Consider the following 26400-nt stretch of genomic DNA (forward strand, 5'->3'; position numbering starts at 1 on the left):
GGGAGCAATCACGTGGTAAGGGGCCACTGTCATTTGCCCTTTACCCTGTTCCGTGACTCGCCGGATCCGGAGGACCCGATGGTCACATACATTCCCAAGTGCGTGCCCCAGTGGGAGCGCGGGAGCGCGTTTCCGGGAGGTCATGTGACGGCCACCCAGAGTTATCCAGCCTGGCTATAGCTGTCATTCAGCTATGGCCCGGTCGGCAACTGGTTAGCAACCAGCTAGTGACAACCTGTGGTAAGGACATTGGCTTAACTCATGCAGTAACTCTGGCGATATTTTGGTGAATGCTAAAAAGCATTTTGAAAAACGCTATGCAGTATCTTACTTTGTGAATGGAGCCCATAGCTCTAACATGCAGGTAAATAAGAGAACCTTCGCTAAGTGCAAGAGTGGATTTAATGATAAAGTTGTCAGTCTCTCCACCCAGGACAGGGCCTTTAAACAGAGGGGATTTCCTTCCTTGGATATTAACCAATAATCTAATCAAAATAATTAGGAGCAGAGGGGCTACTGTACCCAGCATATAACAATAACCATAAGTATATAGATACACACCAATATGGAAATAATACAAGCTTTATAAGAAAAGGTTTAATGACAGTACATAACATCCAATGTACAAACAGGTATTATCAGCAAAGGGCCCAACAAGAGTCCTGGTGGATTTGTGCACATATACCTGTGTATACTCTATGTAGTTAATATTAGAGATCCCTCCAAAAGAATGTTGTAGCAATGTCCAGTTGCACGGGCCCCTGAGGATGATCATGATGTGGTGTTTGTCATGGTGTCAGACACCTAAAGACATGACCTGCGGTCCAACCTGCCTGAAACACAGCTTTTTGCCACCAGAAACCTTAGTGTGTCACTGGAACTCAGAGTCATCCAATTTACTCTTGGTCCCCAGTATTGTCTAGTCTGTCATTCAACCAGACCTCCAACTACTAGAAGTGGATGTCAGATACCTAACGTGGCTCTAGCCTATGCTGGTTATTGAGCCCTGGGCCAAAACTAGCTATTGGATCCGAGACCAGAAGGGACAGGTTAACCTAAATATAAGGAGCTGCATATAAACTCTATAAACAGCTTCGCTTTTTCATATACTTTGGAAAGTGACCACTACACACATACAGTAGCACAGACCTAGCTATCTGGCACTGTGCATGTGAGATAATAACATTAGGACAGAGAAAATTCTGTCACAAGGATTTAGGTACACACTCAAGAAGCTATAGGCAGCTGCAGTTAAACTATTAGAACATAGGACTACCTGCCTAATAGTCTCTGCTTCTGGTCTGAGTGAAAATGATTGAAGGGGGAACGATGGCGGCGCATGCAGATGCAGCGGCTGGGTGCTCGGTACAGCAGTGTGAGAGGATGACTGTTTGCTATGAGCGAGAGGAGCTGCTGGCTATTTGCTGTAGGCAGAAAAATGCTGTGTGTGCTATGGAAGGCCAGGACTACGCTTTAGTGCCTTGGGTTTCATGTCCTGCCCCACTATATGCCCTGCTAGGAGCTTTGCCAGAGATTCAGCACTTTGGGAAGTGTGCTGAGACTGCAATCGATGCCATGGCAGCTGCTGCAGAGCTGACAGGAAAACAAGAAAAGCACTGGAGGAAAAGCAAGCAAGCTAAGCAGTGGAGGTGCAGCACACTAAAACTTCCCCTGGAGAGCTCAGGCTTAGCTGAGTGTGCTGAGGCTGCCGTTAAAACATCCAAAGGAACTGTTGGAGGTGCTGATGTTTTTCTTGGGAGACACCGGAGGAAATGGAGGTACAGGAAACAGAAACGGGGTAAGAGAGCAGGTATAAGATTAAGACTGGAAGCTCGCCCATATAGATCTGTGTTGCCAAATCTTTTTCTTAGTAATTGCCGATCTCTTTTAAACAAGATAGATGAACTCAGGCTGTGGTTTATTACACACAAATTAAATAGCTGTGTGACTGTCCTCACAGAGACCTGGCTGGATGGTTCTATACCTGATGAGGCCATTGAGCTGGCAGGCTGCTCTGTCTATCGAGCGGATAGGACTGCGGACTCTGGAAAGACTAAAGGAGGTGGTCTGTGTGTATATGTTAACAATAACTGGAGTACAACTATCAATATTGTCGGGACATACTGTTCACCTGATTTGGAATATCTTATGCTAAAATGTAGACCTTTTTTCATACCAAGAGAATTTACTAATGTTATAATTGTGGCTGTGTACATACCTCCACAGGTTAATTCTAAGCTGGCTCTGGAGGAATTATATGATGCTATCAACATTCAGTTGAATGCACATCCAGAGGGGGTTGTGATTGTGGCTGGCGATTTTAATCATGTGGAGCTAGAAATGGTTCTTCCTAAATTTTATAAGAATGTGCACTTTCCAACAAGGGAGAACAATATTTTAGATCAGGTATGTACAAATGTTTCCAGTGCATATAAAGCTACTTTGTTGCCACATCTTGGTCTATCAGATCATACCTCTTTAATGATGATCCCATGTTATAAGCCTCTTGTTTGCAGAACAAAACCAGATATTAAAACCATACAGGTTTGGAGTGAGGAGTCAAATTCACTCCTGCAAGAGTGCTTTGAATTAACTGATTGGAATGTATTTGCACAGGATGCAGACTTAGAGGAATATGCTTCATCTGTTCTAGCTTATATCCGCTTTTGTATGGAGATGTTCCTAGTTACAAAAACTATTAAGGTGTTCCCAAACCAAAAGCCTTGGTTGGATGGTAAAGTTAGAGCCGGTTCACACGGGGGCGACTTGTCAGGCGACCTAGCCGCCTGACAGGTCGCCTCCCGTTCTGTACAATGGAACCGTTCTAATCGGAGCGACACAAGTCGCTCCGACTTAGAGAAAAGGTTCCTGTACTACTTTGGGGGCGACTTGCATAGACTTCTATACAGAAGTCGTTTTGCAAGTCGCCGTGGCAGTCGTGTGCAGGTCGCCTCGGTGAGGCGACCTGCAAGTTGTGCCGCTTCTAGTGTGAACCGGCACTAAGGGCTCAGCTTAGAGCAAGGGATGTGGCCTTTAGATCGGGCGACCCTATGGCTTATAGGAAAGCTCGGAATGAATTAAATAAAGGCATTAAGGAGGCTAAGCATAGATATAAACAGCGCACTGAATCTTATTTTGAAAATCAAAATTCTTGTAGCACGTGGAAAGGGATTAAAACAATGGTAGATTTTAAATCTAGGAATACACAGGTTTGTAAAGTGCTCCCTGACACCTTAAACCAATTTTTTGCTCGCTTTGAGGGCCAAAATATGAGATGTGAAACCCATAGTAAAGAACTAGTGGAGGACGACCATTTATTGGTATTAAAATGAGGTCAGGTCAAATTTGAGGAAGATTGACATCAGAAAGGCAGCAGGACCAGACGGGGTGTCAGGCCGTATACTGAGGGGATGTGCAGACCAGTTAGCAGGTGTTTTTACTGATATTTTTAATTTGTCATTGAAGCAGGCTGCAGTACCCTCTTGTTTTAAATCTACTACTATTGTCCCAATACCTAAAAAATCAGCGGTATCATGCTTAAATGATTATCGCCCAGTTGCCCTAACTCCTATCATCATGAAATGTTTTGAGAGGCTCGTATTATCACATCTTAAGGCAAGCATTCCTGTTGATCTGGATAAGTATCAGTTTGCCTATCGTGCAAATAGATGCACAGATGATGCAATTGCTATTGCATTGCATGCTGCCTTGACACATCTTGAGCACCCTAACACATATGTTAGGATGTTATTCATTGATTTTAGCTCTGCATTTAACACAGTAGTTCCTGACAAATTAGTGGAAAAGTTAAAAAGCTTTGGGCCTATGTCCATTGCTGCGCTCATGGATTATGGATTTTCTAACAAACAGGCCACAAATGGTGAGAATAGGAGATCAGATGTCTAACACTATTATTTTGAATACAGGGGTACCACAGGGATGTGTGTTAAGTCCGGCCTTGTTTACATTGTTCACACACGACTGTACTCCCATACATGTGTCTAACACTATAGTGAAGTTTTCTGATGACACCACTTTAGTGGGACTCATATAAGATAATGATGAGACAGCTTATAGGCAGGAAATTCAACATTTGGTTGAGTGGTGTAGAGAAAATGATTTAATACTCAATATGGCAAAAACTAAAGAAATAATAGTGGATTATAGGAGATCAAGAAAGATCAATCATTGCCCGGTTTATATAGGTGGTGAGGAGGTGGAAAGGGTGGACACTCAGAGGCGGCTCTTTAATTAGGCGATTGCCTTAGGCCTCGCCCCCCAAAAGGGCCTCGCGGGCCGCGGCCATCTAACTTGCCTGACAGGACATAGGTGTGGGGACTCGGGAGTGGAAGGAAATATCCCCCGTGAGCCATGATCGTGTGTACATTCAAGCCATTGGGGTGAGCGAGCGCTGCACGACTGACGCCAGCGCCGCCTGTGTGAGCTCATGAGCCTCCACGGACGGCTCTCGGCTCAGTCGGCTGCATCCAATAGCAGGCTCCACCGCCGCGGCGCCATCCTCCTAGCCTTTCCCCCAAAGTCGGCGGCCCCAGTGCATGGCGGGAGTTGTAGTTTTTCACAGCACAAACAACAGACTTGGCCCTCTGGTGCCTGTGCTCTGCAGAGACTACAACTCCCAGATTGCACTGCAGCCTGCAAGGAGCTCAAAGACAACATCACTCGTCGCCAGCTTCTCATGCTGCCTTTAGTAGGCTAGGGGACCGAGGAGCAGGTGTAGTACATAGCTTGTTACTCAAGACTCCATACTACAAGATATATTAGCATGACAGGCTCAGGGTGTGTTGATCTGTAAGGCTGGCATTGAACATTTGCATTTTAAAGCATGGCTTGATGTGCTGAAGTCTTTTAAAATTCATGCAAAACACACAACACGTGTGCACAGTGTGTGCAATGAGAATTAGAAGGTGACAACTCCAGGTAGGGGGTACCTTATTGTGTAAAGCCTAGACCTAAAAGATGTTTGGATTTCAGCACTTTTGGTAACTTAGGAATTTGATTATCAGATCAGACTCACTTTATGCTTTTACAGTCTTGTTTTGTAAATCTTATAGTATTTAACCGATTCCCAACCGGCGCACGCCGATGTACGTCGGCAGAATGGCACAGCTGGGCAAATGGGCGTACCTGTACGTCCATTTGAATTCCCCGGCGTGCCATTGCATGCGCGCCGCCGCCGGCGCACGCACGCACCGGCCGGGAGCTCCATGAGTCAGGTTGCGGGTCCCGCGGACTCGTTCGCCGCGGGGATACCCGCGATCGCCCCACGGAGAGGACGAACGGGGAGATGCCGTTGTAAACAGCATCTCCCCGTTCTGCCTAGTGACAAGTGTCACTCGATCTCTGCTCCCTGTCATCGGAGCAGAGATCAGTGACGTCACACATACAGCCCATCCCCCCACAGTTAGTAATCACTCCCTAGGACACACTTAACCCCTCCCCGCCCCCTAGTGGTTAACCCCTTCACTGCCAGTGCCATTTACACAGTAATCAGTGCGATTTTAATTGCACTGATCGCTGTATAAATGACAATGGTCCCAAAAATGTGTCAAAAATGTCCGACATGTCCGCCATAACGTCGCAGTCACAATAAAAATCGCTGATCGCCGCCATTACTAGTAAAAAAAAATTATTAATAAAAATGCCATAAAACTATCCCCTATTTAGTAAACGCTATAACGTTTGCGCAAACCAATTATTAAACGCTTATTGTGATTTTATTTTACCAAAAATATGTAGAAGAATACGATCGGCCTAAACTGAGGAAAAACAATGTTTTTTTATATATTTTTGGGGGATATTTATTATAGCAAAATGTAAAAAATAATGCGTTTTTTTCAAAATTGTTGCTCTTATTTTGTTTATAGCGCAAAAAATAAAAATCGCAGAGGTGATCAAATACCACCAAAAGAAAGCTCTATTTGTGGGAAAAAAAGGACGTCAATTTTGTTTGGGAGCCACATCGCACGACCGCGCAATTGTCAATTAAAGCGACGCAGTGCCGAATCGCAAAAAACGCTTTGGTCAGGAAGGGGGTAAAATCTTCCGGGGCTGAAGTGGTTAAAAGAATGCAAACTTCAAGCTTTGCCCTTAAAAATAAATCTTTCAGGATAAATAGAAATATGGGTGCTGCCATCTCTTCTCTGACTTGTAGAATGTGCTTTTATAATGAATACAAGAAGTTTTCTATGATTGGACGAGGTGGAGAGGAGGGGTGAATGATGCCTTGTATTCACAAAATACAAAGTGTTCTCTGAATGGCAGCAGTGCTGGGCAACCGTAAGTGTTCATTGTGCAGAGGGGAAGCTGCTTGAGCAAGACCTGATATATTGTGGGTATAACTGTATGTAGGCTTTCATCGTCTCCAGCAGCCCGTAAAATATGCAATATGGATAATTACATTATGCCAAGCTGGATCAAGGGAAGTTGGCAATAAAGATAATTCCTGGGGTTTCAATTTAGGACTCTTTCAGTGTGCACCCTTACCCCCTTTTCCAATCTTCCCACTGTCTTCTGCTGGCCTAACCAATAAAAATTTAAATACTAACAACAACATACAAAGCCATCCACAGCTCGTCTCACAATCTCACAGGGGTCACAACTAAATAGTTCACCTGACTGTAATCTACACACCTGTTGTGATCAGAGGCAGCTCTCTAATTAGGCAAACTTTGCCTAACATGTGTGAGAGGGAATGTCCCTGATCGGTGTCCCCAGGCTGGCAGGGTAAGCGGGTAAAGCCATGCAGGTTCCAGACTGGGCCAGCTGTAATATCCCCCTCACACAGAGAACAGCTCATGATCACTACCCTCCTAGCCTTCTCAGAATGCTGGCACCAGAGCTGGAAGGAGGGGCGTCGGATTGCGAGCTGCACTATGCTCATTATGTGCGGTAGAAATGGCCTGAGCAGAGGTTGTGTCTGTGCACACTGCGTGCCTCCTCTCTGTAGCTGCAGTCATACCAGTATACATACAGGAGAAGGACGATCCTCCTAGGTTGGCCTGGCCGGATCGAGGCTTGCACAGTCTGAGCAGCAGTAGAGGTGGGTGGAGCAGGTTTAGAAAGTTCATCATACTGCACTGATCTGTTCAGCCCAGCCCAGCAGTCACCAGAGCTCTCCCCAGACCAGCTCACAAGCTCTTTATTCAGCTCTGCACCCTGTCTGTGTGGCGGGATTATCTGTGGCTATGGCTCTAGTGTTTGGTGCCTGTCTGCACAGTCTAAGACCATCCCCTGTATCATAACCGCACAGTTTCTGACCATCTTCTGCAGCATGTTTGCAGTCTCTGACCATCTCCTGTATCATGTCTGCTCAGTCTTTAACCATCTCCTGTATCATGTCCGCACAGTCTCTGACTGTCTCCTGTATTATGGTGGCACAATCTTTGACCATCTCCTGTATCATATCTGCAGTCTCTGACCATCTCCTGTATCATATCTGCACAGTCTCTGACCATGTCTTGTATCATGTCCGCACAGTCTCTGACCATTTCTAGTATCATGTCTGCACAGTCTGTGACCATCTCCTGTATCATATCCGCAGAGTCTCTGACCATCTCCTGTATCATGTCTGCACAGTCTCTGACCATCTCTTGTATCATGTCTGCACAGTCTCTGACCATCTCTTGTATCATGTCTGCAGTCTCTGGGGGGGGGAGCCTACAGAGGAGTCAAGAGCGGGAGTGCTGCCAGGACGGGGGTCACGTGAGGAGTCAGATGTGTGTAGACTCTGGAGAGGATAATATAGGATGAAACTAGAGCCACCAAGCTGAAGTCCAGAGAGGACCGTCTGACTGAGCCCTGCAAGGTGCACCTGAGAGGAGGTCAGGGACAGTGCTGCAAGGATAGTCTGAGGGGGATCACTGATTTAAGGGGGGAGTAAATACAATAAGGTGTGGTGGCGCTGATATAAAAGTCCCCCCTGGTATCAGTAACCCCCTTACCTTAGTGCATTCACTCTGTGGAAGGTGATCTCTGGTCACCAGAGCCCCCCGTACATCAGAGTTCCCCTTTACACTAGTCTGCAGCATTCCCTCTTACATCATGATTTGCAGCATTCCCCTTTACATCAAATTTCCCCTTGCACTGTAAGGGGGAATCCTGCCGACTCTGATGTGAGGGGGAACTCTGTGTTGGGTTATATTAACCTGACCTTCATGTAAATGAAGAAATACGGTTTTTGACTTTTGTTATAACTTAAACACATTGCTAGTAGCAGCTGCACAAATTGTATCTATATTTGTGTGGGTGTAATAAAAAAATATATATACATACCCTATGTTTAATGATATTTGCTTAAAGGATAATTAGTTAGAGAAAATTATAGAAACTGTGAATTCATAGCTCATAGTATTTAAGGCTCTTAATGTAGGCGATTTATACCATTAATTTTTTATCGATTGAATAATTTTTCCCATTATGGGTGTGAGTGGGGCCTCATGTCTAAGTTTTGCCTAAGGCCTCACAAAGTCTAGAGCCGCCTCTGTGGACACTATTACATTTTTGGGAGTACATATTACAAGGGAGTTGTCGTGGTCTCAAAATACTTTTTTTCTAGTGAAAAAAGCGCAGCAGAGACTGTTTTTCCTTCGGAGACTGAAGCAGGCTGGATTGCCCATAAAGCTTCTGGTCAATTTCTATCATTGTACCATTGAGAGTATTCTTCTCCACTGCGCTGTGGTGTGGTATGCCAGCTGCAGGGCGGAGGATAAGAAGTGCCTGTCTCGTGTGGTGAAAACAGCACAGCGGATCATAGGAACAGATCTACCCAATTTGGACACAGCATATGCCAGCCGATTAAAAAAGCGGGCAAAAGCTATTAGTATTGATCCAACCCATCCAGGTTACAGTGTGTTTGTCCCATTGCCATCAGGGAAAAGATATAGAACACTTAAAACGCACACTAATCGCTTAAAGCATAGTTTTTTCCCTAGGGCCGTATTGTCCATAATCCCATCAGGTACAGTGTTTTAGGAATTTTATGTAGAATTTTAACATTCTTTTATTTATTTATTTTTAAATAACATTTTATATATTGATATATTTAAATAGATATGTGGGCATGTGCTAGGAGTATGTATGTGTGGTTTTCTTGAGAAATGTTTTATTGCTGCTGTAAAGAGTATCCGAAAAAATTTTGTTGTATGTATACAATGACAATAAAGTATATCTAAAAAAATACAGAAGCAGTAGCAGCCCCTGTGTGCATAAGTTCATGTGGCTCCATTCTCCCTCTCCATTTCATCCTTCTGGGGTTTCTGACCCAGACACCAAGAGTGGAAATGATGTACATACATAATCTTTGTAAACATTAGGCAGCCAGTAGAATAAACATGTTTTGTTATGCAGGCTTTATATAGCAACAACAGTTTGCACAGCACTTTACAATATAAAGGGAGGTCAAATTACAATACAGGTTAATACAGAAGGATTAGGGTGGTCCTGCTTTTGGAGATTACAATCTAAAGGGAGCGGAGGGGGTACAAAAGTACAACATGTGGTGGATCAGGCTGATGTGTGTGACTATTTATACTATTTTGGATTCATGTAATCAGGCTTCCAGTACTTAATTGGCTTCCACAATGCCATAGGTGCATTCTACTCTAATAAGTCCTCCCACCCTTAACAGCCACCAAGCAATATGGATAAGAGGTTTGGGCATTTACTCCATTTAAATAAAAGATTATCTCTCAGGAGTGCAACTACAGGTCAAGTGGCCTATTGCAAAATTCTAATGCCTCTTTCCCCCATAGCCCCCAAAACCCTATCTTCCCACTCCTAGTAAGTCTGTTATTTTTTAATTTACTTGAAAGGAGAAGTGCGGGTAATTAAAAAAAAAACATACGTACCTACCCTACCTGCTGCAGCATCGGCAAATGGAGTTGGAGATTTTGTCAGGATTAACAGTGTCTTCAATGCTGAGAAATACAGGCAGATATTTATCCATCATGCCATACTCTTGGGGAGGCGTGCGATTGACCCCCAATTTATTCTGCAGCAGGACAACTACCCCAAACATACAGCCAATGTCATTAAGAACTATCTTCAGTGTTAAGAAGAACAAGGAGTCCTGGGAGTGACGGTTTGGCCCCCACAGAGCCCTGATCTCAAAATAACAGAGTCTGTCTGGGATTACATGAAGAAACAGAAGGATCTGAGGCAGCCTACATCCACAGAAGATCTGTGGTTAGTTCTCCAAGATGTTTGGAACAATTGTAAGATGGGAAGCAGCTCTCATTGTCTGAACACTGTTTAAAATTAAATATTTAACTGTCATTCTGCTGTGAGAGAGAGAGAGAGAGAGAGAGAGAGAGAGAGAGGGACTTGTGTCCAAGATCCTGTCCTGAGGAACGAGGAATTGCTTGCAGGAACACGGATGAGAGAGGAATAAAACAACATACACTGTGGGACCGCATACTTGTTGGAGAGACATTTTGTTCCAGTCAGAGTCACCAGCGGATGCAGAGCAGACCCGGGTCGGTAAGATTGTGCACGCACCCCATTACTTTGTTGGCGCCTAGGAACTGAGACCAGGCTTGTAGGTAGTTAGTAGGGTCTCTGTTTGTGTCAGGCCAAAATTGTTGCTACTGTTGATTACCGGGACTCCATAACCTAAAGTGTCATGTCACAATTGGAGAGCTGATGATCTTTCTACAAACTCGAGGCAGACTGGCGTTGTGCTCAGGAGGAATACACAGACGCATGATACGACACCAGTTAAGGGAGGAGGGGAATACGGTAGAGCTTTGTAAGTTTGTAAACTGTTGTGCTGCACCGCAGGCTAGCCCGCACCACACACCCATAAAGTTATTCTTGTGTTGTTCTAAGGGTATTAACAGGTAAGGTGTGGCGGTTTAGTCGTGCCCGCCATTAGGCAAATTACTTGTCTTTCGCCTGCATCCTATGGAGCTTGAATAGGAGGCCTGATATGTGTAATGACACAGAGAAGCCCCAGGGGGTAATTAAAGTACATAAACAAATGGTCAAACACAGAACAATGCCTTCCTTCCAGACCATGGAGCCATCTGGAGGGGGTTAGCCTTAAGACAGGGCAGAAGACCCCCTACTGTGTAATAGAATCAAAGGAGAAATACTTCAGTATTCCAAGCTTCATGACAGGTTCTTTACCACGTTTAAGGAAAATTCAGTTTTGACAAGAGCTGGTGGTGGAGTTGTTTTCCTCGTTTGTGACTTCGCTGTATCCTGGGGAACCCACTCCGGTACACGTTCTACACAATCTACCTGCTGTTTTTATCTGAAAAGGGTGGTCACACCAAATATTGTTTTGCTTTGGATTCCTCTTCTGTTCATTTACTTTCCATTTTGCTAATTGATAAAAATAAACTATTAACACTTGTATTTCTGAAAGCATTCTGATCAGCTGCGTCCGAAGGACTCAGTGAACACAGACCATGGCACCCGCCCACCGCTGGGGGTGCACGGGCAACGTGATCACGGGAGGACATCATATGATGGCCTCCCGGCAAAGTAAGCCCATGCTGTAGTTATCATTCAGCTAAAGCACAGGCGCGAAGCGGTTTGGAACAGTTTCTTCCCCCTAGGATATCACATTAATGAAAACCTGATTTCCAATTTGCACTCTCTATACTATGCCAGGAATATTATTCAGACTCCAAATGTGTTAATTACTATCCCTTCCTGAGATCCCTATGCATGGCCTGTATATAGTAGAGATACTCACCGCGGTTAATCTTCGTCAGATAGCTGAATTCACAAAACACATGAAACCTGCAATAAGATGCAGTGGACTTAATATAGAAGGGTTTTAGGTGGTCAGAAGGGAGTATTGGCTTTTCTTCACCCCGGTTAGTGTCTTGTAGAAGGAAGTAAGTATTACAAGGAGAGTGCTCACGGAGGACGTTACCGGAAGGCTGAAAAACACATGAAGAAACTATTCCATGAAAAATAGATTACACAGCAATCAAGTAGTGGATGGCTATGAGCATATTGTTTAGTGCCACTTTAACTGAAGACAACATTTTTGTATGCTGTACACAACTAGGCCAATAAAGCTGATTCTGACATATAGAAAGCCTACCTGTCAGTGTTTTTAAACACAATAGCTTACCTCCACTTTAAAACAGCGAGGTGAAAAGGGCTAAGCACAAAATGCAGCCGATAGGTTGATATTAAAGTATCTGTAAAGGTTTTTTTTTCTAAAAAAAAAAAAATGGAGCACCAGCCACCACTGGCGGGGACGCTCCCAAGTTCCTCTGCTGTGTCCATTGACACAGACAGCGGGACTTGGCCCCATCCCCTGCTCCCGTCTCACAGGATTTGATTGCCAGCAGCAGAGGCTCCCGCTGCAATCAATCTGTCCAATGAGGAGAGAGACAGCGGCTGGAGCCACTGGGCTCGTGCACATCGATGGATCGGAACGGGCTCAGGTAAGAACAAGGGAGGTCTGGGGGGAAGCTGCAGTACAGAAGGTTTTCACCTTAATGCATAGAATGCATCAAGGTAAAAAAATGTGAGACATTACAACCACTTTAAAGAATATGTTACCACAACATTTCATATTCCTGATATGTGTCTCTTGTACCTCGTACTTTCCTCTTCTCTTTGTATTGCTTCCTTTGTGTGAAATACCTGGTGTTCTTGCCAGTCCCCCTGCTTTCCTATTTCAAGCTGACCATGCTAGGCATAAGAGCACATCTATTCCAGGGTGGTCAGTTTTATGGCTGTGCTGGGAGAACAGCCTGCCTATTCTCCAAAGATCAGACATGTGTTGATACGCTTCCCTGCACAGCCATTCACTGGGAAGATCAGTGTATTGCTGTTTTTCCACCCTCACCTCTCCAAGCCCCTTTGCAGCTGAATACAGAGACTATGTGATCACTTATGAAAAAAAGATATTTAGAATGTGTTTTTTAACTATATACACACAACCATTTTTTTTTGTTTTGTTTTATAAGGTAAGGGTTCACATATAATTTAAAATTCCCAGTTTACTACACAAACCCTAACTGACCACCACACACATTCAAGTATTTTATCTACTATACAATTTGTTATCAGAATAAATTGGATTTTGTCTTGTCTCATTTACACTTAGAAAGGAAAAATCCATTCTTTGTTTTTTGTTCCCTAAGGTTGTATTAAAGGAGACCTACTAATTGACTTTGGAGGTGGACCCACAATTTATCAGCTTCTCTCTGCTTGTGAAGTTTTCAAAAATATCATTAGTTCTGACTTTGTAGAGAATAACCGAGCAGAGGTAGAGAAGTGGCTGAGGAAGGATCCCGATGCATTTGACTGGACTCCAATTGTCAAGATGGTGTGTGAGCTGGAAGGTAATAGGTAAGTTACAAGTGTGTGGTAGGTTTATATTGTACCTGTGTAAGTTCTATCCCTCTCTCTAAATTGTAGTGATATAGTAGTGGGATGATAAATATTAATGAATTATTACTATAATGCGAGTCATTTCAGCAGCAACCCAGTTCTTCCAGAGAATGCATTTATTAACTCCCAGCACAGAAAAAAGTTCACAAGATACTTGCAACAGATGACAAAATCCAACAGAGTAATTATCCCAACGGACAGCAGCCTTCAGCATACCTCCCAACCTTTTGAGATGAGAAAGAGGGACACCTATCAGCAAAGGTATGCAGGCATAGGACACACCCCCTGGCACGCCCCCTTAAAGGAGAATTGTACAAAAAAACAAGATTGGTTAAACCCACAAGTGCTTTTTTACCACTACTATTCCTTTATATTGGCTTTTGAAATGTACAAATGCAGCAATATAGAAATAAAATGAAAGGTTTAGCACTGGAAAACACTTTCTGATACATAAAACGTGCATTTTATATACATCTATATAGATCAGACATAAAATGAGGGACAAATGAGAAAGAAAGAGGGACAGAGGGACACACGGTGACGTACCCGGGTGACCCCGCCCCCTCTGACGCCACGAGGAAGCCATTGGGAAGTCCCTGTGCGTCAGAGGGGGGCGGGGTCACCTGGGTACGTCACCGTGTGGCCCCGCCCTCAGTTATAAAAGAACTGTCATTGGCACTGAAGCCTCATACAGCGGGTGCCTCCCATGGAGGCGGATATTTTTTGTTTTATTTTTCGGTCTGTCGGCGGAACAATAGAAGATGAACGGACTTTGTGGGACATTTTTATTTTTTAATAAAGGACTTTTTTTTTAACATTTTTACACTTTTTTTGTGAAATGGTATGGGTACAATGTACTCGTTACCATTTCAAACGGGGGGGTGGGCTGGGATCTGGGGGTCCCCTTGTTAAAGGGGGCTATCAGATTCCAATAAGCCCCCCGCCCGCAGACCCCCCTGCCCGCAGACCCCCGGGCAAGGGTTGTGGGGATGAGGCCCTTGTCCCCATCAACATGGGGACAAGGTGCTTTGCCACATGCAACAAGCACCCTCCCCATGTTGAGGGCATGTGGCCTGGTACGGTTCAGGAGGGGGGTGCTCTCTCATCCCCCCCTCTTTTCCTGCGGCCTGCCAGGTTGTGTGCTCGGATAAGGGTCTGGTATGGATTTTTGGGAGGACCCCCACGTCATTTTTTTTTACATTTTGGCACGGGGTTCCCCTTAAAATCCATACCAGACCTGAAGGGCCTGGTATGGAATTTGGGGGACCCCCACGCAATTATTTTTTTAAATTTTTTTTCGGAGTTCTCCTTAATATTCATACCAGACCCAATGGGCCTGGTAATGGACTGGGGGGATCCCATGCCATTTTTTTCAATGACTTTTATCTGTATTGCCGGGACCCGACAGTTCATTATAGCCGCGAGTAGTTTTAAATGACTTTTTTTCCTTTAGAAATGTCATTCTGTGCAGGGACTGTTCTAAACACGGGAAACATGTGCCACTTTACAGGCATACTAAAGACACCCCCCAGGTAGAAAATGTAAAGAAATATTTCACTTTTATTGTTTCACTTTAAGCATTATTAAAATCACTGCTCCCGAAAAAACGGCCGTTTTTAAAACTATTTTTTGCATTGATACATGTCCCCTGGGGCAGGACCCAGGTCCCCAAACACTTTTTATAACAATAACTTGCATATTAACCCTTAAAATTATCACTTTTGATTTTTCACGTTCGTGCCCCATAGACTTTAACGGTTCACGTGTTCAAACAAATTTTTTGCCTGTTCGCATGTTCTGCTGTGAACCAAACCGGGGGGTGTTCAGCTCATCCCTACTTGAGAGTCCCATTCACCCTAGACTATTCTAGACCTTCTCATCTTGATGGAGAAAGAATGAATGCCTTCTTACCAAATAGCACTAAAAACCCCCATGCAGATTTTGCTATTCTTTTCTAGTCTGATTACACAAAATGTACATTTTACAATCCCCTGCAAGTAACAGGCCTGTTTGATATAGAAAATGCAACTTGCCTGCCAGCTGTGTTAGGCCATAAATCAAACCCTACAGTACACACCTTTGTACACATAAAAAGACTGTGTGTATGTATATATAATATTATCCAACATAAATCGTTTGCATATATTGTACCATTTTTACTTTCCCTTAATGTATATTTACTTTAATAAAGCTGCCAGGCCTCCACTTTTAGGTATGGGAGTAACCGCAGTAATGCCATGTCACCAAAATATTCCTATAGAGAATCTTGGTTCATACCATCATAAAGCACGGCACTGTGATGGCTAAACATGCATACAAATTTTATGGAGGGTAATAAACCTAGATGAAGGTTAAAGTGATACTAAAGTCTCCTTTTTTTTTCCTCATTAAAAATAACAAACATGTTATACTTACCTGCTCTGTGTAATGGTTTTACACAGAGCAGCCCAGATCCTCCTCTTCTCAGGTCCCTATTTGTTGCTCCTTGCCTCTCTCACCTGTCGAGTGCCCCCACAGCAAGCAGCTTGCTATGGGGGCACCCGAGCTGAGCCACAGCTCCCTTCATCCATTCAGACACAGAGCTGCAGCCCGCCCCACCCCCTTTCTTTCCTAATTGGCTCACTGACTTTGATTGACAGCAGCGGGAGTAGAGTTGCCACCTGTAAGAGAGGCCTGGAGCAGGTGGAAGGAAATGAAGCTAGCAGAAGGCCAGCATGACAGGGGGATAAGGGTACAGCAAGGGTTAAACTTGAAGTTGTTTTGGATTTATGGTAAAGGGATTGGGTACAGGTTATGTTGAATGGGGAGGGGTTTAGGTTATTTAGGGGGCAGGAGGTGTCCCGGGCAGCATTGTGGGGAGAGTTACAGAGAGGAAGAAGTTTTGTGTCCCCAGGCTAGAGAGCAATGGCTGACTTAGACAGCTTATTGGCACAGCTGTGAGCTGCTGCAAACACCCATGGCCCTGGATGGCTGCGCAGCCAAGTGGCTAGACTCCTCGGACCTCAGGCTGGAGAGGAGGTGAGGGGACAGGACCTTCCACGCGCCCGGAGGTCGCGGCCTCCGGAGCGTTTTTCACCAGAAGCCTCCCCCAGAGCTGCACGCCACACTAGGAGCCCCCCGGAGCGGGACCCGTCGGGACCACCGGCGAAACGACACCCGGTTTCTGCCGTGGTGGTTCCCGGACGGAATCCTCGTCATCGGCGGAGCTCAGTGGGCGGGGCGTCGGCAGGACCCAGCGTTTCCCCCCCACCCGCTCGTCGAGGGCAGCGTGAGGTGACAGACGCTCCCTGTGTTGTACACGCAGCCAGGGGGAGGTCTCAGCGTGGGAGGATGACGTCAACGGCCGCCGGGCTTTCCCCATCCCCGGCCGGCGGCTCGGAAGTCCGGAGCGATACCCCTTCCAGGAGGAGTGGGAGGCCCAGCAGTCAGGCATCCAGTGCGCATAGGAAGAAGATGGTAACTGCGATGGGAGGAGCCAGCGTCGGGAGGCGGAGCCAGCGCGGTCAGGAGACGGCAGCATCCAGGCCCTCTTCCCCGGGGATGGATGACACGGAGCCCCTGCAAGCCCCCGGTGACCGGTCCGAGGGAGAGGTGAGCGGGTCTGAGGAGGAAGAGAGGCAGGAGCATTCGGCGCCATCGGATTCGGGAACAGCGGCGGCGGGGACACCCCCTGGTCGGCCCGGTAAGTCACTTCCTGTGTCCTCTCACACACTGACCAATGCTTTGCAGGGGTTGTTGGGGGCGGCTAATGTGGGGGGGTCTGGGACCACATTGGGTGTGCCGCAATCGGGGGCTATTGGGACGGCCGGTCCCCAGCCAGCGGATTCAGGACCATTTTCTGGGGGCACGGATGGACAGTTGCAGGCTTTGTTGGGGGGTTTGCGGGAATTGGTCCAGAGGTTCGCACCAGGTACGGATGGGCAGGCGCCACATACTGCAGTGTGGGTCCCTACATGTGCAGAATCGCCGGGGGTTGGGGCAGTGCCCCCTCCGGCTGCGGGGGGTGTGCCGCCCCCCACGGGGACGGGGCCCCCAGTGGTGTCCGCTCCGGCCACTAGTGGGGTTGCTTCAGGTGACGGGGAAAAAAGGACGGACGTGGTTCGCATTGCGGATGCCGCAAAATGCGAGGTGTACGTTTGCTTTGAAGGGCCGCTTGGGGCACATTTGAAGTCGGAAGTCCGGGAAAAAATAGTGAAAGGGGAGTATGTGGAGATTTTTTCACTTCTGCCCTTGGAGAAGTTTAATCTGGACAGGGTTAAGCCAGATGACAGTAAGAAGGAGGATGAAGAGAAATGGCGGTATAGGTTGATACCGCGCACGTTTGCTAATTGGCTGCAGGCGTTCGCGATTATGGCAAGTGTAATTGGCGAAAAGAACCCTGAACATTGTTCGGCGCTCTTTTGCTACTTGGACGCCATTGGGGAGGCCTACAGGGTATATGGGGGTACAGCGTGGCTCAGGTATGATGAGCAGTTCCGGCAACGGAGGGCGGTGCGCCCCTCCCTCCGATGGGACCACAAGGACATTAGCCTCTGGATGAGGCTCATGTCCTCGGCTCGGGCCCCGAACCAGTTTTTTCCAGGGGGGGCCGGCGGTTCTGCGTCACCCGGACAGCCGGCCGCAAAAAAGTGGGGCGTCTGTTGGCAATACAATGACGGGACGTGTAAGTTCGGGGGCGCCTGTCGTTTCAGACACGAATGCTCTGGTTGCGGTGGATCTCACCCCGGATCCCGTTGTTTTAAGAAAGGGAAAAGTCGCCCCGGAGAAATGGGTAGCAAAAGGGAAGACACCAGTGAAGGTGGAAAAGATGCAGCCTTTCCTAAGTAGGTACCCGGACCAGGCGGCAGCGCGGCTGCTGAGGGAAGGGTTCCTAGAAGGATTTAGAATTCCTAGTTCATTGACTATTATTCCGCCGGTGGCTAAAAATTTACGCTCTGCACTGAGTCATCCCAGGGTGGTTGGGGAAAAATTGGGGAAAGAAGTGGCATTGGGCCGGATGGCCGGGCCATTTCAGGAACTACCGCTGCCGAATTTGGTGGTCTCTCCGCTTGGGGTGGTTCCCAAGAAGGAGCAGAATAAGTTTCGACTTATACACCATTTATCATTCCCCAAAGGCGGATCGGTCAATGATGCGATTGACCCTGACGCTTGCACGGTTTCATACACGTCGTTCGATGCAGCGGTGGGTTGGGTACGCCGTTGTGGGAAGGGAGCGCTTATGGCAAAAGCAGACATCGAATCGGCTTTTCGCCTCCTCCCGGTGCACCCGGACAGCTGTTGGTTGTTGGGGTGTTGCTGGCAGGGTAGGTTTTATGTCGATCGCTGCTTGCCTATGGGCTGCTCGATTTCATGCGCACTGTTTGAAACTTTTAGCTCATTTATTGAGTGGGTGGTTCGGGACGTGTCAGGTTTGAATTCGGTAATTCATTACCTGGACGATTTCCTATGCGTTGGCCCCCCAGCAGCTAAGACGTGTGCTATGCTGTTGGCCACGTTACAACACATGGCTGGTACGTTTGGTATCCCGTTGGCACGGGATAAAACGGAAGGCCCTACTACTGTGCTTAGCTTCTTGGGCATAGTCATTGACTCCGAGGCAATGGAATGTCGATTGCCTGAGGATAAGTTGGTGGCTTTGAGAAGGGAGATCCGGACGACGGTGACGTTGCGTAAGATTCAGCTTAGAGGCCTGCAGTCATTGCTGGGCAAGCTTAATTTTGCGTATCGCATAATTCCCATGGGCAGGGTGTTCTGCCGACGGCTGGCGGCAGCTACAGCAGGGATAAAGTCCCCTCATCATTTTATTAGGATGACCAGTGAACATCGGGCTGATCTGAAGGTGTGGGACAACTTTTTGTCCACATACAATGGTAAATCACTGTGGTTGGCGGGACCGTTGAGCAATTGCGATTTGCAGCTGTTCACGGACGCAGCTGGGTCGTCGGGTTACGGGGCAGTTTACCAGGGGCATTGGAGTGCTGAACCATGGCCTAAGGAATGGCAGGAAGCGGGATTCTGCAAAAACCTGGTGCTGCTGGAGCTGTTTCCGGTGGTGCTGGCGGTGGAAGTTTGGGGTGAGTCGTTCAGGGATTTGAAGATCCGATTGAACTGCGACAATTTGGGGGTGGTGCAGGTGATTAACCGCATTTCAGCTTCATCACCACCGGTCGTTCGGCTGTTGCGGCACCTGGTGCTGCGCTGCCTACAGTTGAATATCTTCTTGTATGCGGTACATCTTCCGGGGGTGGATAACACGTTGGCTGATGCCTTGTCTCGTTTCCAGTGGGACAAATTTCGGGACTTGGCTCCGGCGGCGGATCAGCAAGGGGTTCGGTGTCCCCGAGGGCTGTGGTCGATCGTTTGGGATCCCTCGCAGGATGGATAAAGGGCTCGGTGAGTGTATCCACTTGGGGGGCTTATGAAAAAGTGTGGTCCGAGTGGTGGGCGCTTGTCAGGCAAGTTGGTATGGACCCTGGAGTGGGGGACGTTAGGTTGCTGGTTGTGTATTTTGTCTCCAGGAATCTGGAGCAGGGGGTTTCGGTTTCGATGATGGACCGCAAGCTCGCCGGTCTGGCATTTTTGTTCAAGTTGCAAGGGGGACGGATTTTACCAAGGATTTTTTGGTAAGACAAGCGATGAAAGGTTATCGGCGGTCGCGTAAAAGTCAAGACATGAGGAGGCCATTGACTTTTAACAACTTGCGGGTGGTATCTGATCAGTTGGGCAAGGGATGTGCGTCAGATTACGAGGTGCTGTTGTTCCGGGCAGCTTTTTCGCTGGCCTTTTTTGGTGCCTTTAGGATAGGTGAACTGGTTAGCTCTTCTAAGAAGGTTTCGGGGGGCATGGGTGTACAGGATGTGAAGGTCACGGGGTTTAGCTTGGAGGTATGGTTGAGACGGTCAAAAACAGATCAGGTTGGAAAAGGGGTTAAGGTGCAGCTATATCGGATGCCAGATTCTCCAGTATGCCCGGTGAGTGCGATGAGGGAATTTTTGGGGCAACGTCTATTGAGGGAGGGGTCTTTGTTGATCCACAACGACGGTTCTCCGTTAACAAAATTTCAGTTTGTGGCAGTTTTTAAGAAATGCTTGAACGCAGGGGGTCTGGATGGTACGCAGTATGCTTCGCACTCCTTCCGCATTGGAGCGGCCACAGAGGCGGCCCGATGTGGGTTGGACGAAGCGTCTGTTAAGCGCATTGGCCGCTGGGAGTCTAGGAGATTTCGTTCATATGTGCGGCCACACTTAGTTGTCGAGTGAAGTGCGGCTCAGTAATGGTTTGGGGATGGATGGGGGTCTGTTTTTTGGGTAAGGGGATTGATCATGGTATGTTATTTGATTTTGGTTATCTGTGGTCTTTTCTTTTCTTTTAGGTGGAATCAAGAGGGGTCTCGTATGGATATTGGGCCACTCCTATGTGTTTTGGGGGGCAAAACGGGCAGATATGAGACCTAATGGGAGACAGTTAGGGATTCCCAGGGAGGATGCTTGTATACGTTGGGTAGGCAGGCCAGGAATGCAATGGGCTAGGGTGTTGCCGGAAGTACAACACTTCGCGCGCTTGGATAGACCACCAGATGTGTTGGTGCTCCATGTTGGAGGCAACGACCTGGGTGGACGTCCCAGCCGGGAGCTCATAAAGGACGTTAAGATTGATTTCTTGCGTTTGAGGACTTCCTTCCCTGAGATGTTGATTGTTTGGTCCGATATTGTGGCCAGGACAAGTTGGAGGTTGGCACGGTCGGTAGACCGCATAAACAAAACCAGGATTAAGGTGAATAAAAGGGTGGGCCAATTTGTTATACGGAATGGAGGTTTGGTAGTTCGTCATTGGGAGTTGGAGAAGGATGTGGGGCTGTACCTGCGAAGGGATGGGGTTCACCTGTCTGAAGTCGGCATTGATCTTTGGTCCCTGGGTTTGGAGGAGGGGATTCGGAGGGCACTGCGTGTGTGGAGGGGCTCCCAAGGGTGAGGGGGTCACCCTTGTTAGCATTGGCGGTGGTGGTGGTCTTTGATGATGGTAACTAACCCTGGAGATGGAAGTGTGGGGGGACTCAACGGTTATGGGCCCCTATTGGTGTGTACAGTTAACACTGATTAGCTGAAGATGGTAATGGTGACACTGCGGGTAACGAGTTGTCTTTGGGCTGATGTTATCACGGCCATAGGCCTATTATGATAGAAGGCCCACAGTGTAGATGTGGAACAGAAGTTACGTTGGGAGTGCCGTCATTGACCACCAGGAGGAGAAACTGAAGGTTTATTTTGTTACGTTAAAAGGTTACAGATATATATATATATTTTATATGGATTTATATTGGTTAATAAAAGGCTGCTATGGCCATTTTTACTCCAACATTGGTGTGGTGTCGTCACTATAGTTAAGGATAAAGGGGGACTTAATGTTGGGGTATGATAGATGGCAGCAGCCATTTGAAGATAAAAGGTGTGCATCTTATTTACACTGGTCATGGGATTCACCAGGACAGTACAGGTTTTGAATCATGTGTCTGGGTCTCCTTCCGCCTGGTACCCTGGACACATGATCCAGACTGCACTGTGGTTTCTGTGCTCCATCTGCTCAGCTGGTGGAGGAACATAACTAGTTAATGTTATTAGGAATAAGTTCTTATCTTTATTTAGCAGTTCCGACAATCTAATCTGAGTCCAGAAGTCACTTTCTATACAGATAAACCTGGTAATGTTATTGCCAGGAACTGCAGCACAAGGATTACTCCGCCTGAGCCCGAAAATCATCAAATAATCCCAGCGGATTAGGCAATTACATTGTCGTGGATCTGTATAGAAGTTGACTTTGGGATTTAGATTAGATTGTTGGAACTGCTGAATAAAGATAAGAACTTATTCCTCATAACATTAACTAGAGCCACAGTCTGGATCACAACAGGAGGTAAGCACTTGAGCCCGGGGGGGGTTAAATAGTGTTCCATCTCCTGGCCACCAGCTGAGTAGAAGTTTTTTGGAATTGCTGCAGACAAGAGGTTACTCCACAGAATATACCGGAATGGCTGAACAGCCTTAGCCGGGGGTTCACACTTGTGCGAACACAGACATCGCATGTGATTCGCACCCGCACTGCTATGCCGATCACATGCGATGTCTGTGCAATGTGAGTTCAGCCGTACAGTTGTATGGCTGAACTCGCATTAGATTTGCAGGAAAATAGTGCAGGGACTTTTTTTCCCTCACTGGAATCGGATCACATGGGTGTTCTCATCTATGCAATCTGATTCCTGTGCGAGTTCACAGTTCGCACTGCGATCTGTGAACTGTTCTGGGGGTGTCATTAACAATGTAATGACACCCGCAGCTGTTCATAGAGGGCAGTGGGAACTGCCTGCGGGAGAGATGCAATGCAGAAACCGGTGCTGGAATCGCACTGGTTCCCACAACGCTACAGTGTGAACCTAGGCTCAGGGCTTGTTTACACATGTGGTGCCCTCTGAAGAGCAATCCATGTTTGGATTGCTCTTCAGAGGGAATTTGACAGGCAGCGAGGAGGTGTTATTTTGCCTCCTCACCACCTGTTTAAACCCCACAGCAGCACACCGCAACTGAATGCATTGCACACGGATGCAGAAAACACCCATTCACTTGAATGGGCCACATTCAGCAGGCATTACTGCTCGCTGAACCCAACAGTGCAGACAATTTTCGCCATACTGTGATGCAAAGAAATTTGGCTATTGCATGTGTACATCTAAGAATGCCACCTTTTCTTTAAGCCAAACCCAAACACTTTAGCGGCCTGGGACACTTTTGGGTGCCCCAAGGAGAGAAAAAATGCATAGCATGCAGTAGTGAACAGTGGGTGTAGCCAAATTGCTCTTGCTGACATCACCGCCCTGCCCCCCAGTGATGCCAAATCTGCCCCAGACAGCTGCCCACAGCTCCCAGGTGGCAACAAATTTGTGTGTGACTATCTTGGTTACTCGGGAAGCCACAGCCAGTCTGCATAATGTGTTCGGGTTTCGGTCTGCCTGAAACCTGGACACAAGATTCAAAACCCGGACTGTCCGGGTGAATCCTGGACAGGTGGCAACCCTATGTACACCCCTCCACTGCTGCCTTTGCAGCTTAAGAGGAACAGTTGTACAGTGGTACAAGTAAAAACACAGCTCAACCTCCAATTTTTTACTGTCCCCCAACCACAAGTGTAAACGAAGTCACAGAGCACTCTGAAGAGTAATATGTTATGGATGATATGTTTCTTTAGATGCAATCCTATGGTGCATCTCTGTTGTACTTCTGCCTGTGTGGTGTTTTCCTGTTCCTGCTAGGTCATTCAGTAAACATGGCTTCTGTACAGTAATGGCTTGTGCTGTCTCTTTACATATATCACATCAAACATGGTGTCAGAAGATTTCTGGATCCATGCACTTTCTACACACTTGATGCTGAGAGCCTGCCGTGAGTGTTCTTGGAACTGATTTTGCCTCCTAACAATTGCAGTCCTGTCCTGGATGCTGAGTATTTGCAGCAAGGAAAACAGCATCATGGCAGCTAACGCCGCCTACACACGGGCGGACTTTTCGACCGGACTGGTCCGACAGACTTTCCGGCGGACTTTCGACGGACTTTTGACGGACTTTCGACAGACTTTTGAGGGACTTCCAACGGACTTTTTAACGACTGGACTGGCCTACACACAATCACACCAAAGTCCAACGGATTCGTACGTGATGACGTACGACCGGACTAAAATAAGGAAGTTGATAGCCAGGAGCCAATAGCTGCCCTAGCGTCGGTTTTTGTCTGTTGGACTAGCATACAGACGAGCGGATTTCTGGGTCCGGTGGAGTTACAAAGTAAAGATTGGAAACATGTTCCAAATCTAAACTCCGTCAGATTTGCGACTGGAAAAATCTGCTGAAGGTCCAGTGAAGCCCACACACGATCGGATTATCCACCGGATTTGGTCCGTCGGACCGGTCCGGTCGAAAAGTGCGACCGTGTGTACGCTGCATCACAGCATTCCACTGCCTGAGGCAATGAGGTTGAGTGGAGATGTCTGCAGTAACTGGGACAATTTCAGGGCAGAGCTTGAGGACTACTTCCTAGCCACAGGTTAAATGAGAAGCCTGCAGCAGTGCAGCCACACTGAGGAGGGTGATGAGCAGTGAATGCCTCCATGTTTACAAGCATAATCTGAACCTCACAGAGGAGCAAAAGAGTGACACCAAAACCATTCTGGATGCATTAGAACAGTGGTTCTCAACCCTTCTACTGCCCTGACCCCTTGATAAAATTTTCCAAGTTGTTGGGGACCCCTAACAGTAAAATTATTTTCGTAGCGTGGGTTGTCAGCACTAAAGGAAAGACAAGTAATTTGCACCCCTAACCCATGGACACTTAGTGCTCTCCTTCCACTCGTATAGTATTAAAAACCCTTAAGGTGCATTTTAGGATGTACCACTCTTTTTCTCTTTGTTCTCCTTTCTTTCTCTATCCTAATTTCTTGTTTTTTTCCCCATCCCTCTCTCTTTCTTGTTCTTTCTCTTATTCTTTCTCTTCCTTTTTCTTTGTTCCTACCCCTCTTTTCCTCTCCCTTCCATGTATTCTCTATTTTTATTCCTTGGTGGGGGGTGGGGGAGTTGGGATGAGTGGCAGTTCTGGTGGGGGGGTGGGATCAGTGGCAGCGCTGGGGGGAGTTCTGATCAGACAACTTGGGTGCTCTTGATCAAGGTCATCTGTTGATCCGAGAACTGTAGTGGGGACTTTTAATGGCAACTCTAATCACAGGCAGTGTTGTCTCTGGCTTCACTGTGTCTCCAGCTCTGTGGTGTCTCATAGCAGTGACACCTATGCCAAAATCAGGAGATGGGGTCTCCTCCAGCCTCTCCCACTTCACATTCCTCACCAGTCAGCTGACCTCTAATCTCTGCCCCCCAACCATGCCGTGAACTGAATGGGTGGCTGAAAAGAGGCTGAGTGGGCGGCCGTGGGCTCCAGGAACAGCCCAGCTGGGTGGCCACAGGCTTCAGAGACAGCCCTGCTGGGCAGCCGCAAACAGGCTGGGAGAGCAGTGCGGGCTTGAGGAACAGCCCAGGATTTGGTGACCCCTGGCAAATCGTCATTCGACCCCCGAGGGGGTCCCGACCCCCAGGTTGAGAACCACTGCATTAGAAGCTTTCTTCAGACCCTCTAAAAATGTAATTATTTGAAAGATATATATTTAACTGCTGTAAGCAAGAAGACTGTGAATCAATAGACAGGTTTGTCACACAGCTAAGAGAAAAAGCTGCAAGCAGTGAGTTTGGCTCTCTGAGAGGTGAACTTATTCGTGAATAAATCGTTTTTAGTATCACCAGTGAAAGCACATGCCGCCACCTACTGAGGAAACATGATTTAGATCTACAAACAGCAATTGAGATACAGTATGTCGCCGTGCAGAACTTACTGACAAACATATGAAAGCTATGGAGCAGGATAAACTTATTGACAATATCAATGCAGCCTCTAAACAACAGCAAAGCTTCAGAAACCACCAGCATAAGTTTTCAGCACGAGGGTCACCTACACAACTCACCTGGGAGGAAGCCTTTATCATGCAAGTATTGCAGCAATGTGCATGTACGAGAGAAAGACAGGTGTCTTGCATATGGGAAAATCTGTACTGCACGTGGTAAACCAAATCACTTTGCAAGAGTGTGTCTCTCCAGTAAAATGGAAGCAAGGAAGCTGCACACAATTGAGCGAATGTCTGATCCGGAGGACGCACACATGCTTAGAACTGATATGGTTTACTCCTCAGAATGCATTGGTGCTGTAAACACAAAGGGCAAAAAATGGTTTGTAAACCTCAGATTAAACAATATAATCCAACCCTACCAGCTGGACTCGGGTGCAACGTGTGATGTCATGAGTATAAAGGACAAAATGAAGCTGGCACCCAGAGCACCCCTTCAGCCTATAGCGCCAATCTAAAGTTGTATTCAGGGGAACTAATGGTATCATTGGGGCTATTCCAAATAGAATGCAGCATATGTGATTGTCTACA

At 47.0% G+C, this 26400-nt stretch overlaps 1 protein-coding gene across 2 annotated transcripts in view; it reads left to right on the forward strand.

Annotated features, from left to right (window-relative positions):
- Positions 1 to 26400, forward strand: part of LOC141111104 (nicotinamide N-methyltransferase-like) — a 49273-nt gene that overhangs the window by 4029 nt on the left and 18844 nt on the right. The window contains exons 1-2 of one of the 2 annotated variants that reach the window (XM_073603118.1): positions 688 to 1798; positions 13131 to 13338. In XM_073603118.1, the coding sequence (XP_073459219.1) occupies positions 1312 to 1798; positions 13131 to 13338 (695 nt within the window). In that variant the 5' untranslated portion in view covers positions 688 to 1311. Of the gene's footprint in view, positions 1 to 687; positions 1799 to 13130; positions 13339 to 26400 lie in introns of those variants that run through there. The other variant, XM_073603119.1, reaches the window with a different exon arrangement.

The sequence above is a fragment of the Aquarana catesbeiana genome, linkage group LG10, assembly GCF_042186555.1.
Source record: "Aquarana catesbeiana isolate 2022-GZ linkage group LG10, ASM4218655v1, whole genome shotgun sequence".
Taxonomy (NCBI): Eukaryota; Metazoa; Chordata; class Amphibia; order Anura; family Ranidae; genus Aquarana; species Aquarana catesbeiana.